This window comes from Staurois parvus, unplaced genomic scaffold, assembly GCF_062004578.1.
Source record: "Staurois parvus isolate SC_StPar_1 unplaced genomic scaffold, SC_StPar_1.0 ptg000188l, whole genome shotgun sequence".
NCBI classification, from domain to species: domain Eukaryota; kingdom Metazoa; phylum Chordata; class Amphibia; order Anura; family Ranidae; genus Staurois; species Staurois parvus.
The window spans coordinates 754,777-772,869 of record NW_028317984.1 but is presented as its reverse complement, the minus strand read 5'-3'; the positions used below and the strand labels follow the sequence as shown (position 1 = coordinate 772,869).

At 41.2% G+C, this 18,093-nt stretch overlaps 1 protein-coding gene across 1 annotated transcript in view; it reads left to right on the top strand.

Moving 5' to 3' along the window:
* LOC149462011 (tubby-related protein 1-like) overlaps positions 1–18,093 on the top strand; it is a 104,394-nt gene that overhangs the window by 42,777 nt on the left and 43,524 nt on the right. The window contains exons 4-6 of the mRNA XM_089677586.1: positions 735–836; positions 5,382–5,492; positions 15,379–15,504. Of these exons, the coding sequence (XP_089533712.1) occupies positions 735–836; positions 5,382–5,492; positions 15,379–15,504 (339 nt within the window). The remainder of the gene's footprint in view (positions 1–734; positions 837–5,381; positions 5,493–15,378; positions 15,505–18,093) is intronic.

Here is an 18,093-nt window from a genome sequence, read left to right as displayed (position 1 = left end):
CCCGCAATTGGGATAGCATCCCGTCCAAGTCACTCATGGCCTAGCTTTTTTCCGCCGCAGGTACCAGCAAGAGAAGAAGAAACCACCTCCGTGATGGCACAAGCTCTGACTGACTCCGACAAGACACAACCCCCCAATTCAAAACCTGCAAGACCACCCACAATGCTGCCTACACCAATCAAGTAAGTAACCACCCCCCATCCCCTTTTCCTTGCCTATACTCCACCCAAATTACACTCTCTGCCTCGTCTGCACGCCCCAGTCATGCTGGCCCTCCCTTATACTTCGCTCAGTCCAGGCCCTGACTTTCTATGCATTGGCTTCCGTTGCTGTCAACCACAGCCAGTGAGGAGGGAATATCATAGATACACAGAGGCAGCTCAGGAGTGAACACACACAAGTGCCCCGAGAGCAAGCGGCTTGCTCTGGGGGCACTCGGCAGTGGGGAACAGCCAACAGCCAAGAGCACCAGTGGGGGACCCAAGAAGAGGAGGCTGCTGTGTGTAAAACCATTGCACAGAGCAGGTAAGTATGACAGGTTTTTTATTTTAAAGAGAACCTTTACAAAACGCTTTAAGGATAAAGGAAGAATTACAACAAAATACAGGATCTGTAGTACTGCACCAAGACCTAGTGATCAGCAGTGTATGCTCTGCATACTGTATTTTGGTATAACATAAAAGTATAATTACTGCAAAAAGGCTAATTTGCTCTTCATTTGTAATTTAATTTAGAGTCAGAGAAGGATTCAGAGGACGAAAAGATTGTCAAAAAGGTAAAAAAGAAGGAAGTAAATAAATCAGAATCAGAAAACAACAAACCGAAAAAGACTAAAGGTTGGTGAGAAAAACATCACAATGCAAAGTTATATTTATAAGTGAATACAATTATGAGTGTGAGTGTTGAACTTATATTACACTAATAATTTTTCACATTGCTCTTTTCAAAGCCATGATGTCAGACTAATGATTTTGATCTATGTCTATATTTCTATGCAATTTATTTTCATGACACACTGGGGATGATTTGCTAAATGCAAATAGATTGTGCACTTGTTCTTGTGTAGTTGCTCAGGAGGAGGGAAAGCTCTGCTGACTTCCATCATCCAATCATGTGAAAGCAAAAATGCTGTTTTTTTTTAATTTTCCTTGCATGTAATTGGGTATTCTTTGCAAAGTGAAGCTTCCCCTCATTTTCAAAGTGCTGAAACAACTGCCCTTGCAGAGTGCAAGTGCACTGGCAAAGTGCACAGTCTGTTTGTCTTTAGTAAATCAACCCCATTGCTCTGAAATCACAAGTCTTGAATTGCTATCTCATGTACATTTGTCCTGATATTTGTTAAATAATGAATTTACAAATAAACAAAATAATAATGTTTACACAGTGAGGCAAGAAAAACAATACCTAATAGAGAATACTTGGCCATGATTTGTTCTAGTCAGAAAGTACACTTGACCAAGCAACAAGCTACAATATTTTTGATTAGAAAGTAATGCATACCAGCAGAGATGGCTTATTCACAAGTAAGCCTTGGCAGAAGCCTGGCGCTTAAAGTGATATTAAAAAAAATAAATATCAACAAACATGTTATACTTACCTGCTCTGTGCAATGGTATTGATCCTTCTCCTCTTGGGTCCCCCACTGGCACTCCTGGCACCTTCCTCCTGCCAAGAGCCCCCAGAGCAAGCAACTTGTTATGAGGGCACGTAGGCAAACTCACTCCCCAGCTGCTGCTGTTGTGTTCATTCACACACAGTCGTGGCCCTACCCAGCGCCCTCTCTCTCCTCATTGGATCATTGGCTGTGATTGACAGCAGCAGGAGCCAAAGGCTCCAACTGCTGTTTCAGGCAATCAGGAGGGAGAGACTTGGAGAGCCAAGGCTTTCGTGCACATCGCTGGATCATGATGGGGTTTAGGTAAGTGTTTTGGGGGCTCGAGGGGCTGCTACACACAGAAGGTTTTTTACTTTCATACATAGAATGCCTTTTCAACCACTTTAATGCTCCTTCAGTAATCCAGGGGGATGGCACAATTGGTCAAACATGTGTACTTGCCTGTCACTTTACAAAGCATGATGCACTTGAAGGCAGTTGTTGCCCAATGGGGCCAATGCTAGCACAGATAGTGCAACCTAAACATAAAAACAGACCCATTCTGCCTTTATCCAAGACTCCACAACAATGTATTTTAAATCTCTCAGAAGTCAAAAAGCGTTTAGCCTAAAATAACTCCTTGAGGAAAAAGGACATTTTTGCTTGCCCTATAAAAATGCATATAGAAAACAATAATGTGTAAAACTGTTAAGATCCTGTTCAAAAGATCCTAGTTCTAACAATATTTTTACGGGACATTTTTTTTAAAGCATTCGATTTGACTTTCACTAAAAACTCTTGTAGCTCATCAATCACTCTTTTAAAACGCATTAACTTAGTAGATTCACCTGCAGTGAATGTTGTATGAATGTCAGATTCACTGCTTTATACATTTGCATTAGTGTATGGTCAGTAAAAGCAGTTCATGACCCAGGTAATGGTGTCACTGGGGATGTCACTGACACCAAGTCAGTTCCCCCCACTGTCAGAATGTCCGCCGCAGTCCCTCCATAAGTTGCTGATCGTTGCCATTATTAGTATAAAAAAAAAATTCCAGTATCTATACTGCCATTTGCAAATGCTATAACTTTCACGTAAACCAATTAATTTACACGTATTGGGATTTTTGTTAGCAAAGACATTTGATTTTTACATTTTTTTACTGGACATGTTTAATAGCAAAAAGTCCAAAATATTGTTTTTTTTCTCAAAATTGTCGGACTTTTTACTTATAGCACAAAAAATTAAAAATGCACAAGCAATCAAATACCACCGAAAGAAAGCTCAATTTGTGGGGGAAAAAGGAGAGAAATTTCATTTACACAGTTACATAGTTAGTTTGGCTGAAAAAAGACAAAAATCCATCCAATTCAACCAAAAAAAAAGTTGTAACCCATAGTTGATCCAGAGGAAGGCAAAAAACCCCCAGCAAGGCATGATCCAATTTGCTCCTGCAGGGAAAAAAATTCCTTCCTGATCCCCGAGAGGCAATCAGATATTCCCTGGATCAGCTTTACCTATATATGTTAGTATCCAATTATATTCTGTGTATCTAAGAAAGAAATCAGGCCTTTTTTGAAGCAAAAAGTCCAAAATATTATTTTGGGTTTTGGGTGCATGACTGCGCAATTGTCAGTTAAAGTAATGCAGAGTAGTAACGCAAACTGCTTCTTTAACCACTTCCTGGCTGCCCTATAGCAGAAATACTGCTGCACGGGTGCACAAAATCATGTATATGCTCTCCCGTGGTTTTCATGCCCCTCCCAGATAGCGTCAGATTGCCCTTCAGTACACCAGTAATCACATTTAACCCCTTGATTGCCAGGAAGACGCTCATACACAATAAACCTCCGTTGCTAGTATAGTGTCTGAACAGATCAATATCTTTGATCAGATCAGCACTATACCAGCGTTCACATTAGTATAGCGTCCCCAAAAACACAGCGTTGGCCAGAATGTCAGATCAAGGGCAGTAATTCTAATGCTAGATCTCCTCTGTAAATCTAAAATGGTAGCTTGTAAAGGCTTTTAAAATGTTGCCTATGGATATTAAAAACGTATGTACTTTGTCGCCATTGCATGGAGCATGCACAGTTTTAAAGCATGTCATGTTTGGTATCTATTTATTCGGCATACCATCATCTTTTATATTTTACTAAATAATTGGGCAATATTTTGTGTTTTTGTGCAATAAAAGTAAAAAAAGTGTATTTTTTTTAAAAAAAATTGCATTTGAAAAATCGCTGCACAAGTACTATGTGACATAAAAAATTGCAGTATCCACCATTTTATTCACTGAGGTGTTTGCTTTAAAAAAATATATAATGTTTAAATTAATTTCCTAGCAAAAAATACAGATTTTTTTCATGTGAACAAAAAGTGTCAGAAAAGGCTTGGTCTTCAAGTGGTTAGAAGAGTGAGTGATGTGTGGCATAAACTTCTAATGCTGGGCATAAAATGCCCCCACCCCCCAAAACGACCCCGTGCGGCGCGCTCCCAGTACAAAGCCAGGCATGGAAATGTGAAGCCCCATGGAAAAAAGCCCAGTTCTGCGAGACCACGTATTTCTGTTACGTCGGCATCAAGGGGTTGATATCATTTTATATTATTTTTGTATAGAGGGAGGCCCCTTCTGTTAGGGGGCTCAGGGCAGTTTCCCCTTTTGCCCTCTTATACATCTAGCACTGACTGCATGGTTTAAGGTAAAGGATTTATCCCCATGGTCACCACCAATTAGACCACATTCAAATTCAAAATTTGGCTCCTAAAATCTTCTCTCTTGAATTTAACTAGAGGGCATATTCAGTGTTAATTATTAATTCATCTTTAAAAAGACGAAATGCTAATCCTCTTGGCCACTGTTTCTCATCAAATATCATCATGGTTCTGCTATAATGTATGCTTATGTGAATCCATATAAATATTTATGTAAATGTATTAAAATTGCTCAAGGATATTAGCGGGACATTAGTGGTGGTCGGATATGCAAGTATGATAAGTCTGGTCAAAATTTTGCTTCAGACTGCCACAAAAACATGTTCACTTGGATTACCCAAGAATGGGTTGTGTGGAAGGGAATAAAGTAATGGACAAGCTGTGTGGCTTATCTCTGTAAAAAAAAGAACAATTACCAGACACCATGACAAATTATCCAACTAGGTTATTTCCCCAGCAATTGATCAGCTGATTTTGGTGCCCTCTACTGGCGTCCACAGATCCAGCCTATCCAGCTTACATTATCAAAATTGAATGTTATCCATCTTATCAATATGACCATGTCATGAGTGAAATAAAGCAGCTGCCACTGCTGACCTCTCATTCTGAGACTATTTTTTTCCTGGTTATCATGCTGCTGATCTGGCTTCAATACTATGAGTCAATGACCTGGAACAAACATTGAGAAGGAATTCTGACATATTTTTGACGCTCGCTTGCAACATGCTTGCTTTGTGTTCCTGGCTCAAAAGTATTAAAACCAGACACAGCCAGAAAACTAGCATTTGTAGAGTCCAACAATGGCATCCCCTTTACTTCTTTGACAGTTGTATTATAGGTTACAATTTTTCCATATGATTAAAATAAAACAATAACAAAAGTTATAACAATAGAAGGAAAACGTAATATGAACAGCATAAGAACTTTTTTATGAGCAGCTTTCAAGTTTCTTGCCTTTGATATGAACTAGGGAAAATGAAGATGGACTCTGAAATTGGTGTTGGAATCTTTGGAACACTACTGTAATGCAAGTTTTATTTTGATAGATGAAACTCTCCTTCTTTTATCCAAGGAACTAAAAGTGACCTTGAAACAAAAAATAATGAAGTCAAAAGTAAGAAGAAAGATACTGGAAGCCTATTCCAAGCAAACGGCGAGAAAAAAGACAAAAGTAAAAAGAAAGGTATGCTGATGTATGATCATTATTCCAGGCTCTTTCCAGATTTATTGACCCATATACAAATGAATGGTTCCAATACAGCTTTTATTCTCCGAACTCTCTCCCTGTCTTCTCTAGTTGTTTTCTTCATACATCCACACACACGTTCCCAAAAAGAAAAAACTCATATAGTGTACTACCCTCAAATCACGTAGAAAATATTCTCTCAAAATATTCTCACATGTGTGTGTGATAGCATGCCAATTAACACTGCGTGCCTGTAAGCATTCTCCGTTCCCCTACTACGTGTATCCTTATCGAAAACACAGATTTGCAATCACACATTTGGTGCTCCAAAGATGCTCCTCTAAATCTTGCCAGTCTCCTCAAACTATTTTTTTTTTATACGAAACAAAAACAAAACAATAGTGAAATATGCTCACACCAATTATTAATTAAATATATTTGTGCTCACATTAACTAGTTAAACTCCACCTTATAGCAGTTTTACTGCTGCAAGGTGGAATCCCTGTGCAAAATCACATATATTTACGTGATCTGCGCTCCCACCGTGTTCACCGGTACAGCACTGATCACAATAATGTTTGGCCTGGACCAAGAGGTCTTCCTGTGCCTGTGTTTACATTACACAGGGAGAAGAAATGATGCAATCTTCTCTCTCTAGAGCACATTCCATTCCAGAGAGAGAAGAAAGCAGATCCACGTGAGTCCAAGCAGCACACTGAGACAGTAAAAGCACAGCTAGGTCACATTTAACCCCTAATCACCCCGCCCCCAGTTAACCCTTTCACTGCCCTGTCACCAGTGTCATTATTACAGTGTACAGATTTTTTTTACTGATCACTGTATTAGTGTCACAGGCGACTTCAGATAGCATTAGCGTGAGTTAGCATCCCTCCCAGATAGTGTCATATTGCCCACCACTACATCATTCATCACATTTAACCCTTTGATTTCCAGGAACATGCTCACATATGCAATATACCTCCATTGCTAGCACAGTGTCTGAACAAATCAATATCTTTGATTAGATCAGAACTATATCAACGTTCACAATAGTATAGTGTCCTCAAAAACACAGCGCTAGCAGGATCAGCCCAGACACCTGCCAGCACCTGTGTTTGTCCCCTATGCTTAATGCCCCCTTCCCTACCAGCAAGTGCAGTGTCAGTAGATCACTGTATTTTGATACTTTGCACACAAAACTGTAGGGTTAGCAAGATCAGGCCTGATCTCTGCTAGCACTAGCAGATAGTTTTCTTTTGTTGCGGTTCAAGCAGTCCTTGACAGCCAGGTGCTCTTTTTTCCCATGAGTCGCACTAGATATGTATAAATTTAGTGTCCAAAATGTCCAATGAAAGGTACACCAGTGAAGAGGCCTACAGGATTCTGAGTGTGTCAGATGAGAGTGAAGGGGAAGCCTCACTGACAGAATCAGGCTCAGAATATGAACCTGAAGAGAGCAGCAACTAAGGTCAGTGTCAGGGCTCTGTCCTCGGCAGAGAGGTTAGGAGACATGGCACCCCTGCCAGTACCTTGCATGGCCGCAGAAGTTTACATTTGGCTTAAAACAGCCTTCATAAGGAAGCCCTGCCCTACTCTCAGGTGCTGGTTGATCTCTGGCTTCCCAGTACCTTGCTCCTGTTCCTGTGCTATTGTGATCTGTGATTTCCTGATACCAACTCGGGTGCTGTTTGGGCAAATCTTCGCATTGTCCAAACTAGAACTGGAAGCCCTACGGCAATATATCAACAGGAACCTCGCCAAGGGGTTCATCCGTCCTTCTTCCTCACCTGCCGGGGCAGGTATTTTCTTTGTTGAGAAAAAAGATCAGTCTCCATGTCCCTGCATCAACTATAGGGAACTCAACAAGATCACCATTAAGAATCAGTACCCACTCCCTCTCATTTCCGAGTTATTTCAGAGGTTTCGGACAGCCTGAGTGTTCACGAAACTAGATTTATGAGGGGCCTACAATTTAGTTCGTATTAGGGAAGGCGATTAGTGGAAGACCGCTTTTAGGATGCGCTTTTGGCACTTTGACCACCTAGTGATGCCATTTGGATTATGCAATACCCCTGCGACATTTCAACACTTCGTCAATGACATCTTCAGGGAATATCTCGATCTCTTCTTGATCGTCTACCTGGACGACATCTTGATTTTCTGCAACTCATTGGAACTCCACCGAGACCATTTTAAGAGGGTACTGACTATGCTGAAGACGCATGGCCTGTACGCTAAGGCGTAAAAGTGCGAGTATGAGAAGCAGTCCATCCAGTTTCTTGGGCTCATAATCTCCACTGAAGGAATCTCCATGGATCCTTAGAAAATCTCCATCTTGGATTGGCCTGCACCTACTGACAAGAAAGGGGTCCAAAGATTTGTGGGCTTTGCCAACTTCTATCGGAAGTTTATCAAGGGCTTTTCAACCATTATTGCCCCTATTACCCAGCTCACTCGCCAGCATACACGTTTTCTCTGGGGCCAGGAAGCACAAATAGCCTTTGAGCAATTAAAAAAGCAATTTACATCTGCTCCTGTATTACAACACCCAGAACCAACACTTCCCTTCATCCTGGAGGCATCGGAGGTGGCCACAGGAGCCGTGCTCTCGCAACGCCAAAGCCCAAAAGCTGTGCTCCATCCGGTAGCCTTTTGCTCCAGGAAACTAAGCCAAGCTGAAAGGCACTATGACGTAGGCGACAGGGAACTTCTGGCGATCAAAACGGCTTTCGAAGAATGGAGGTAGCTTTTGGAAGGAGCTAGTCACCCAATCATGATCTTCACAGATCATAAGAATCTGGAATATTTAAGATCAGCCAAGCGCCTAAGACCGCGGAAAGCTAGATGGGCCTTATATTTCTCCAGGTTCAATTTTCATATTACCTACTTCCCAGGATCAAAAAATGGGAAGGCAGATGCTCTATCCTGTATGTTCTCGGATTCAGTTGAACCTTCGCCCCCCAATACCATCCTGTCTGCCCAAAATTTTTGTTAATCCAGCCCAGTCTGAAGTTTTCGGCTCAACAGGCCTCTGCATGGTGCAGCGAATCCAAACAGGACTTGTTAAGGAGGTAGGATGGCTTTCTTTGGCACCAGGATAAGATCTTTGTACCCCAGGACGTAAGATCCCAAGTTTTCAAGATATTCCACGACCATCAACTTGCTGGTCACTTCGGAGCCTGAAAAACAATGGAACTGATCCAGTGATCCTTTTGGTGGCCCAACTTAAGTCAAGACTGCAGAGCCTACGTAAAATCCTGCACAGTGTGCCTACGCAGCAAGGGAGACAAAACCAAGGTATGGGGGTTGCTGAGGCCCCTGTCCATTCCTAATCGCCCCTGGGAAATGATTGCAATGGACTTTATTGTGGACTTGCTGCCCTCTGAGGGGTTTGCTACCATCCTAGTGGTGATAGATCGGCTATCCAAAATTGCCCACTTTTTGCCAATGATAGGTACTCCGTCTGCGCCTGAGACAGCACATGCCTTCATCAAGGAAATCGTTAGGCTACACCGACTGCCCAGTAATATTGTTTCAGACCGAGGAGTGCAATTTACCTCCAGATTTTGGAGAGCCTTGTGCAAAACCCTGAAAGTGGAACTCTGCCTATCATCTGCTTACCACCCTCAAAGTAATGGCCAAACTGAACGAACGAACCAAACGTTAGAGCAATATCTATGATGTTTCTCCACCTTTTCCCAGGATGACTGGACATCCCTACTCCCATTAACAGAATTTGCTTACAACAATTTCGTCCATTCAACTATGAATCAGTCACCATTTTGGGCTAATTACGGATTCCACCCTTCCTGCCTGCCGGATACCATACTCGAAACCTCGGTACCTGCAGTACAGGACAGAGTTAGCAGGATACTGGACAACTATTGAGCTCTCCAAGAGTCCATACAAAGATTGCAAACAGACTATTATAAAAAAAATACTATGACAGGAAACGGAGGGGAAATCCTTCTCTGATGGTCGGAGACAAAGTTGGTTGTGTACAGCCAACCTGAAACTTTATTGCCCATCACGGAAGCTGGGACCAAGATACGTTGGTCCCTTTCAGATCAAACGAGAAATCAATCCAATAGCATATGAGCTATCTCTTCCCGAATCATATAGGATTCATCCAGTCTTCCATGTCTCTCTGCTCAAGCCAGCGGTTTATGACCCGTTTCCAGGAAGAGTGGAACCACCTCCGCCGCCAATAACAGTTTGGGAGGAAGCAGAATACGAGGTAGAATAAATCCTGGACTGCAGGAAACGGGGAAGGCAAATTCAATTCTTGATCAAATGGAAGGGGTATCCTCCTGAAGAAAGCTCCTGGGAACCAAAGGACACCGTACATGCCCTAGACTTCTCCAAGAGTTTTACTCCAAATATCCAGACAAGATGGCCCAAGTAGGTATCCGGAGGCTGCCCTTTTGGGGAGGCACTGTCAGGGCTCTGTCGGCAGAGGTGTTAGGAGACCTGGCACCCCTGCCAGTACCTTGGATGGCTGCAGAGGTTCACATCAGCTCAAATTTGGCACCAAACGGCCTTTATAAGGAAGCCCTGCCCTACTCTCAAGTGCTGATGGATCTCTGGCTTCCCAGTACCTTGTTCCTGTGTTATTGTGATCTGTGATTTCTTGATACCGACTCGGCTTGCTTCTGGACCTGTCTTCTCTGCTTAACCCCTGATCTGACCTCGGCTTGGCTAACGGATATTCTCTCTTGCTCCTCTGTGTATGACCTCAGCTATCCCATCTGACTGCTCTGATTTCCAGACCTGTTACCTGACCTCGGCTTTGAACTGGCTATCCTTTGATCCTCTGCTTCCCAGAAGGCTTGCATACCTCGCACAGGCACCACCTGTCTGCAGATCCCATCTCAGTGCATCAGCTGTGCTCCTGGGTGGACCACCAACGAGCACTCCTATAGGCGACCTGTGCCACTTTGGGCCTAACTCCTGCTGTCCCACTCTCAGGGGAGTCTGGAACTTAGCCTCAAGGGAAGCCCTCTCTCCATTGGCCTCTAACACCAGGTACGTGATAGTCAGGCGCACCCGACCCCATTCCCAGGTTGCTGAGGTGTTACAATTGCATGATGATTCTCCTATGCAGCAGAGTGCCAGTACTAGAGCTGCTCTACCTTTTTGGTGAACTGGCGAGCACCAGCAGCCTAGTACATCCTGGTCTTTTACATACCAGCACTGCAGTATCACTTGGTAATGTGGCACGTCCCATAAGTGCAGTACAAGCTGGTGCGGTTGCTAGCACAAGTAGTGTCCTGCAGCCACCAAGAATACGAACACAGGCCTGTAGAGCCCATAGTGTCATTCCAGATGTGCTTTCAAATCTTGATTGGCAGCCCACAAATTCTGCAGCACCTGTACTTCCCCCATTCACTGCCAAACCCAGAATTCAGATGGAAACAGCAAATTGAACTACTCCCCTTGATTTTTTGGAGCAGTTTTTCACAGATTGTGAACCAAAGCAATTTATACGCACAACAATTTATCACCGCCAACCTAAATTCAAACCTTGCCAGACCATTTGCAAGGAAACCTATTACAGTTTCGATTTTAGTTTTTTTGGCCTAACCTTCAACATGGGCATTACTAAAAAGTTGCAGTTGTATTGGTCCCTAATTATAGACCCTAAAATCTGGAATGTTTAAGTTTAAAAAAACAAACAAAAAAAAGTAAAAAAATATAAAAGTAAAAAAGCAAAAATAGTTGTCGCTTTATTGAGTTACTGTTCTAATGTTTTATTGTTAACTATTGTTGTTTTCTTTGCAGGAATGCCAGTCAGCTGCAGCACCGATCTGTTTATTCTGATATCAACAGGATCTTGCTCTCAGAATATACGTCAGTGTGTGCAGTGCTGCTGGATGAGATTTTTCCATCCGCAGTTAAAAAAGATCATATATGCTCAAGCACGGGGGCCTGGGATAGCCAGTGAGTGGATTGCTCCTATGCTTCAGCATTTATAATTTATAATATTTCTTGGCACAGCTTTCAATAAAAACGTTGTTTTATTGTGTTACTGTTCTATGGAAACTGTTTAACTGTTAACCGTTGTAGTTTTCTTTGCAGGAACGACATGCAGCTGCAGTACCAATCTGTTTATTTTGACAGCAACAGGCTGTGCTCTCAGAATATGCCAGTGTGTACAGCGCTGCTGGATGAGATTTTCAATCCACAGTTAAAAAAAAAGAACATATATGCTTAAACATTGAGGCCTGGGGTGGCCAGTGGGTGGATCGCTCCTATGCTTTGGCATGTATATTTTTTTCATATTTTTTGGCACAGCTTTTCTTTGCAAAAGAGCATTCAGCTGCAGCACCAATCTGTTTATTCTGACAGCAACAGGGTGTGCTCAAAGAATATACATTAGTGTGTGCAGTGCTGCTGGATGAGATTTCTCATCTGCAGTTAAAAAAAAAGAACATATATGCTCAAGCATGGGAGCCTGGGGTGGTCAGTGGGTGGATCGCTCCTATGCTTCAGCATAAATTTAAAAAAAACTAATTTTGGCAGAGATTTCTTCATCCACATTGATCGATGTGAAGAGAGGAATCTGTTAGGTTCTTTTTATTTCATTCAGCCCAAGGGCTAAACAAAAAAATAACATTTCATGTATGCCCAACATTAGAAGTGGGTGGATGCAGTGCAGTATATTCTAATGGTGGGTATACCACACATTATTTCTGGCATAGATTTCTTCTCTTTTTTTCATTCAGCCCACAGGCTGCATAAAAAAATGAACATAACATATATGTCCAACAAGGCCATTGAGGTACTGGTACATCACTGGACTTTGAGTGGTTATACCAGGATGATGCCTGCAGCTGCAGGCATCATCCTGGTATCATTTTTTTTCAGCCAGCAGTTGGCTTTCATGTAAAAGCAATCCTAGTGGCTAATTACCTTCCACAGCTTTCTTGGGCTGTCCCGTCCCATCAGGGAACTTGAGAATGCAGCCGGCGTTTCCGTCAGCTGACCATAGAGCAGATTGGAGTCCGGAAAGAAACTGGAAGCTATGAGCATTTCATCACTTATAAACAGCACCATTTTTAAACTGGAAGAGCATCTGATCACACTGATCTTGGTTAGATTAGGTAATGTACACCCCAGATTTCTCAAAAAAGAGTACCTGTCACTGCCTATAGCTATCATAGGTGATATTCCCTGTAATAATTGTAAAAGTGATTAAAAAAAAAATTAAAGGGACAGTGTATGTGTGGTATTGCCACGAACGTCAGATTGAGGGCAATCATTCTAGCACTAGACCTCCTGGGCAAATCTAAAGTGGCAGCTTGTAATGGCTTTTAAAGTGTCGCCTATGGATATTAAAAATGTATGTAGTTGGTCACAGTTGCACGGGGCATGCGCAGTTTTAAAGCATGTCATGTTTGGTATGTACTTACTTGGCATAACATCATCTTTTATATTTTACCAAACAAGTGGCCACTTGGTCAATATTTTACCATTGGTCAATATTTTACCAAACAATTAGTGTGTTCGTGTACTGAAATTCAAAAAAGTGTATTTTTTTTTCAAAATATTTGCATTTGAAAAATCGCTGCACAAGCACTGTGTGACATACAAAATTGCAACACCCACCATTTTAGAACGTTTTTCATGTGAACAAAGTGTCAGAAAAGGTTTGGTCTTCAAGTGGTTAGAGGAGTGAGTGATGTGTGGCATAAGCTTCTAACGCTGGGCACAAAATACACCCCCCCCTTTCCCAATGACATCTTTTTGGAAAGAAGATACCCCAAACTATTCGGGCCTCCGAAACTGTCATAGGTAGTGAGGAAGTGAAATGAGGAAGTTATGCACCTTCAGGCTTTCAAAGTGGTCTTTGGATTTCATGCTCCTGTATGTGGCTAGGCTCACAAAAAGTCTTGTGTGGTATCCCCATATTCAGTAATAGTAGCAGATTGTATTTTAGGGTGTAATTCCACATATACCCATGGCATGTGTGCGTAATATATAATTTAAGTGACAACTTTGTGTAAAAAAAACCAAATTGTCATTTTCCAAAAACTTGTGGTAAAAAAAAGTAATTCATTGACTCAACATGCCTCTCAGCAAATAGTCTGGGGTGTCTACTTTCCAAAAAGGGGTCATTTGGGGGGGGGGGTTTTGTGCTATCCTGTAATTTAAGAGCCTCTGAAACTGTGATAGGTAGTGAGGAAGTGAAATGAGGAATTTATGCACCATCAGGCTTTCAAAGGGGCCATTGGATTTCGGGCTCCTGTATGTGACTAGAATTCCAAAAAGTCTCACACATTTGGTATCCCCATACTCGGTAGAAGTAGAAGAATGTATTTTGGGGTGTAATTCCAAATATAGCCATCGCATGTGTGAGCAATATACCGTTTAAATGACAACTTGTGGGGAAAAAAAAAATTTCCGTGGACTCAACATGCCTCCCAGAAAATAGCTTAGGGTGTCTACTTTCTGAAAAGTCATTTGGGGGTGTTTGTACTGCCCTGGCATTTTAGCACCTCAAGAAATGTGATAGGCAGTCAGAAAGTATAAGCTGCATAAATTCCAGTATCTATACCTTAGTTTGTAGATGCTATAACTTTCACACAAAACAATTAATATACACTTATTGGGATTTTTTTTACCAAAAACATGTAGCAAAATACATTTTGGCCTAAATTTATGACAACATATTAGTTTATTGGTTAATTTTTATAACAGATTAATTAGAAAATATAATTTTTTTCAACATTTTACAGGCTTTTTTTGTTTATAGCACAAAAGAATGAAAAACCCAGAGGTGATCAAATACCACCAAAAGAACGCTCTATTTGTGTAAAAAAAGGACATAAATTTTATTTTGGTACAGAATTGCATGGACTATTATCAGTTGAAATAGCGCACCGCAGAATAGCAAAAAATTACCAGATCATGACGGGGGTAATATCTTCCGGAGGGCAAATGGTTAATTAGTGCTCGAATTTGTGCAAACCGTTTGCGCCTTCTCATCAATATCATCCTTCCCCCATGCACAGAACACTTTACCAGACTTGCCCCCTAAGACAGAGGGTTAGGTGGATTTGTTCAAAATATCCAGTATTCCAGGCAGATCACTTCCATATGGTAGGTAGCACAAGGACATGTAGGAAGAAGAAAAACCAAATAGTGCAGAAAATCCCACTAAAAATCATTTCTTTAGACCAGTATTGCTAATGTTGGCAGATAGGTACAAACTTCTATTTTCAAAGATGATGGATTGGCACTTCCGGTTCCAGTCTGATGTCACTGTTGAATAGAGGAGTGTTCGCTTATAGCGCTGGATTGTATGGACTTAATTCGGTTAACATCTGCCACGGGGCATTTTGGATTCATCTGGCTGCTGTGAAATGTATTATGCGAAAAACTTATGCATTTGATAACATATGAGCAATGCTGATATATGACAAAACCTCGCAATCAGGGCTAAATGAAAGCTCAGAGGATATAAATTAAACTGTGTGCCCATGTGCCCCTTGTTCTGTTTTTGAATATTGATCTGCATTTTCATATGAGCATACATAGGGGAATATGTGGAAAACAAATCCTCAATCCATCCATCCTTAAGCACACAAAGCTTGCACAGACATACATTAAAACACATCATTCCATTTTGTAACACAAGACTACATAAACTGTCGTTCCATGATAGGAGTAGGCCCTAGGGACATCTGTGCATAGAGACCTGCACGTTCCTAGGATATGACTGTTTAACATATCTATGTTCAGTGGAAAAACAGAATTTGAGGCTGCAGACTGTTATTAAACATCAGCGCAGCATATTAAGTATTCTTTTATTAAATATAGCCATAAACCTAATTATTGTACTGTATGAACCCTTAACAGTCTATAATGTCTTATTTTCTAGGTACAACAGGCAGTGATAAAGATTCTGACTCCAGTTCAAAGCCTTTAAAATCAGAAAAGAAAAATACAGCCTCAATGTTTCAGTCTAAAGGCGAAGGAACTACAGACAAAAAAGAGAAGAAAAAAGGTAGTAGATTCTAATACTTTTATCAGTAATAATAACATTGTATAGGATTTTGAATAGTTAGCAAAAAAAAACATGTTTCAAGAATATCAGTGTTATATTGGAGATGCAACTTACCACTGTACACTTTCCCTGCAGCTAGATGGACTTTTCTGCATCCATGACATCCTTCTCTATGTATGAATGGAGTTGCAGGGGCACAGTGATGCTGGCAACTTGCAGCATGAAGCTCACCTCTAATCAGACATGGTTGGGGGGGGGGGGGGGGGGGGGGGTGAGCACAGTACAGACATTGGCGGTCTAAAAATGCACAGGAATGGCTTAATGGCCGTAGTTGACCTATCCCATTTTGCCTAACGGACAGCTCTATACAACCACACCATTAAAGGCCACAGAACACATTTAAAAAAAATAATACATCTACATATTTTTGCAGGAAAAAAAAATGTGCATTTATTATTTTTTATTCACAAGAGTCTGCAAAGTTCTGCACAATTTCAAAAGTGACAGTGGCAGGGGAGAATGAGCACCACACACTGTCACAGGGAGGGGGATAGTTTGCGGGTGGGGTGGCCCATTTGCAGCATGTTACATCCTACACCCTAAATAAGGGTGTAGCATATACAGTAACACGTTGCAAAAGAAATACAGCATCTTATGAGCTTGTAATATCATAAATGCACTGTAATAAAACTGGATTTAAAGTGAATGTGCTAGTTTTCTCTTCATCCCTGGATTAGGTATGGTGCCACTGTACCATCAAAGCATACAGAACAGACATCCATAGGTAGTTAATGTGAAGGGTGGATGCATGGCTATACATCCACCCTTCACATGGACTACCTATGGATGTGTGTGCCGTATGCTTTGATGACTTGTTGGACATCAAACATGTCTGCCTGTACTCATCGCCATTACTTGGAGGAATAATGGGAACAGCAATTTATACAATAGAGATACTGTAAGTTCTTTGTGTCTTCTTACTAGTGCTACACCAATATATCAGCAGTTTAGCGATAGATAAAAAAAGTGCTAATAATGATAATTGACTTCAATGAAAAATCGTGTCCCATTGACTTCAATTCAAAATCGTGTCCCATTGATGTCAATCCAAACTTCCGTCCCATTGACTGCAATGCAAAATTGTGTCCCATCGACTTCAATACAAAATCATGTCCCATCGAGTTCAATGTAAAATCGTGTCCCATTGATTTCAATGCAAAAACGCCTCTATATAAGTTTTTTAATTTTATATATATTTCATTTTATTTTCCATCCAATTTTTGTTTGTTACTCTGAATAAAAGTTATTTTACGTTACTGGATTGTGTTTTTTAAATTCATATTAATTTAAATTCATGATATTAATTAAAAAGTGAAATATAATACAATTATATGTAAAAAATATATTTTTTCAAAAAACTGTCCGTTTCGGTTTTCGACCAAGTGCATCCTGAATTTTCAGTTTCCACTTCGGCCCAGATTTTTCATTTCGGTGTCCCACTACTTCTTACAAGAAGTAACAAAGACATTGCATTTCAGGTAAAATCAATAGGTACTCCCTTATACTTGCTGAAGATATTCCTAGCTCAAAAATTAAAAACTAATAAAGCCACTAAATCTGGTAAACTGCTAAATATTACATTTTAGTTTTTGGGTTTGGACACTCTTTAAAGTGGTTTGAAAGTCTAAACATTTTTTATCTTAATGCATTCCCTGCAATAAGGTAAAAAATGTTTAGGTATCATTATGGTTCCCTCATCCCTCAATCCTCACTTGATCCAGAGCTGTGGCCGTCTACAGCAGCTATCTTTCTTCTCTCCCCACTCTTGCAGGCTTTGCTTAGTCACCGATAGCCATTGACTCCTGCTGCTGTCACTCAAATCCTGTGATGAGGGAGGGGTTGGAGGGACTGAGCCATGCTGTCTGTGTCTATGGACGTAGGCAGCATGGCTCAGGATCATACTCGCAGGTGTGCCACCATATGAACCATCTTCCTATGTATATTTCATTTTTTTCCATCCAATTTTTGCTGGCGCCAAGAACACCAGACAGCTGGTAAAATGGGCTGCAGGGAGGACACAGCAGAAATGAGAGACAGGTAGGTGAGTGGCTATATTTTAAAAGTCAGCAGCTACACTTTTTGTAACTGCTGACTTTTATTTTTTTACAGTGTGACTGGAACTCCGCTTTAACCATGCAAACTTCAGTAACCCATAATAATTAGAACTCTCCTTTCTCTGATAACCTGCTTTATTTATTTATTTCAGGTACTTATATAGCACCGTCAATTTACGAAGCGCTTTACATATATATATATTGTACATTCACATCAGTCCCTAACCCCCAAGGGGCATGATCTAAGGTCCCTAACTCAGTCATACATACACATACTAGGGCCAATTTAGACAGCAGCCAATTCACCTACCAGCATGTCTTTGGAGTGTGGGAGGAAACCGGAGTACCCGGAGGAAACCCACGCAGACACAGGGAGAACATGCAAACTCCAGGCAGGTGGTGCCATGGTTGGGATTCGAACCAGCAACCCTAGTACTGCCAGGTGGAAGTGCTAACCATTTAGCCTCTTTATGTT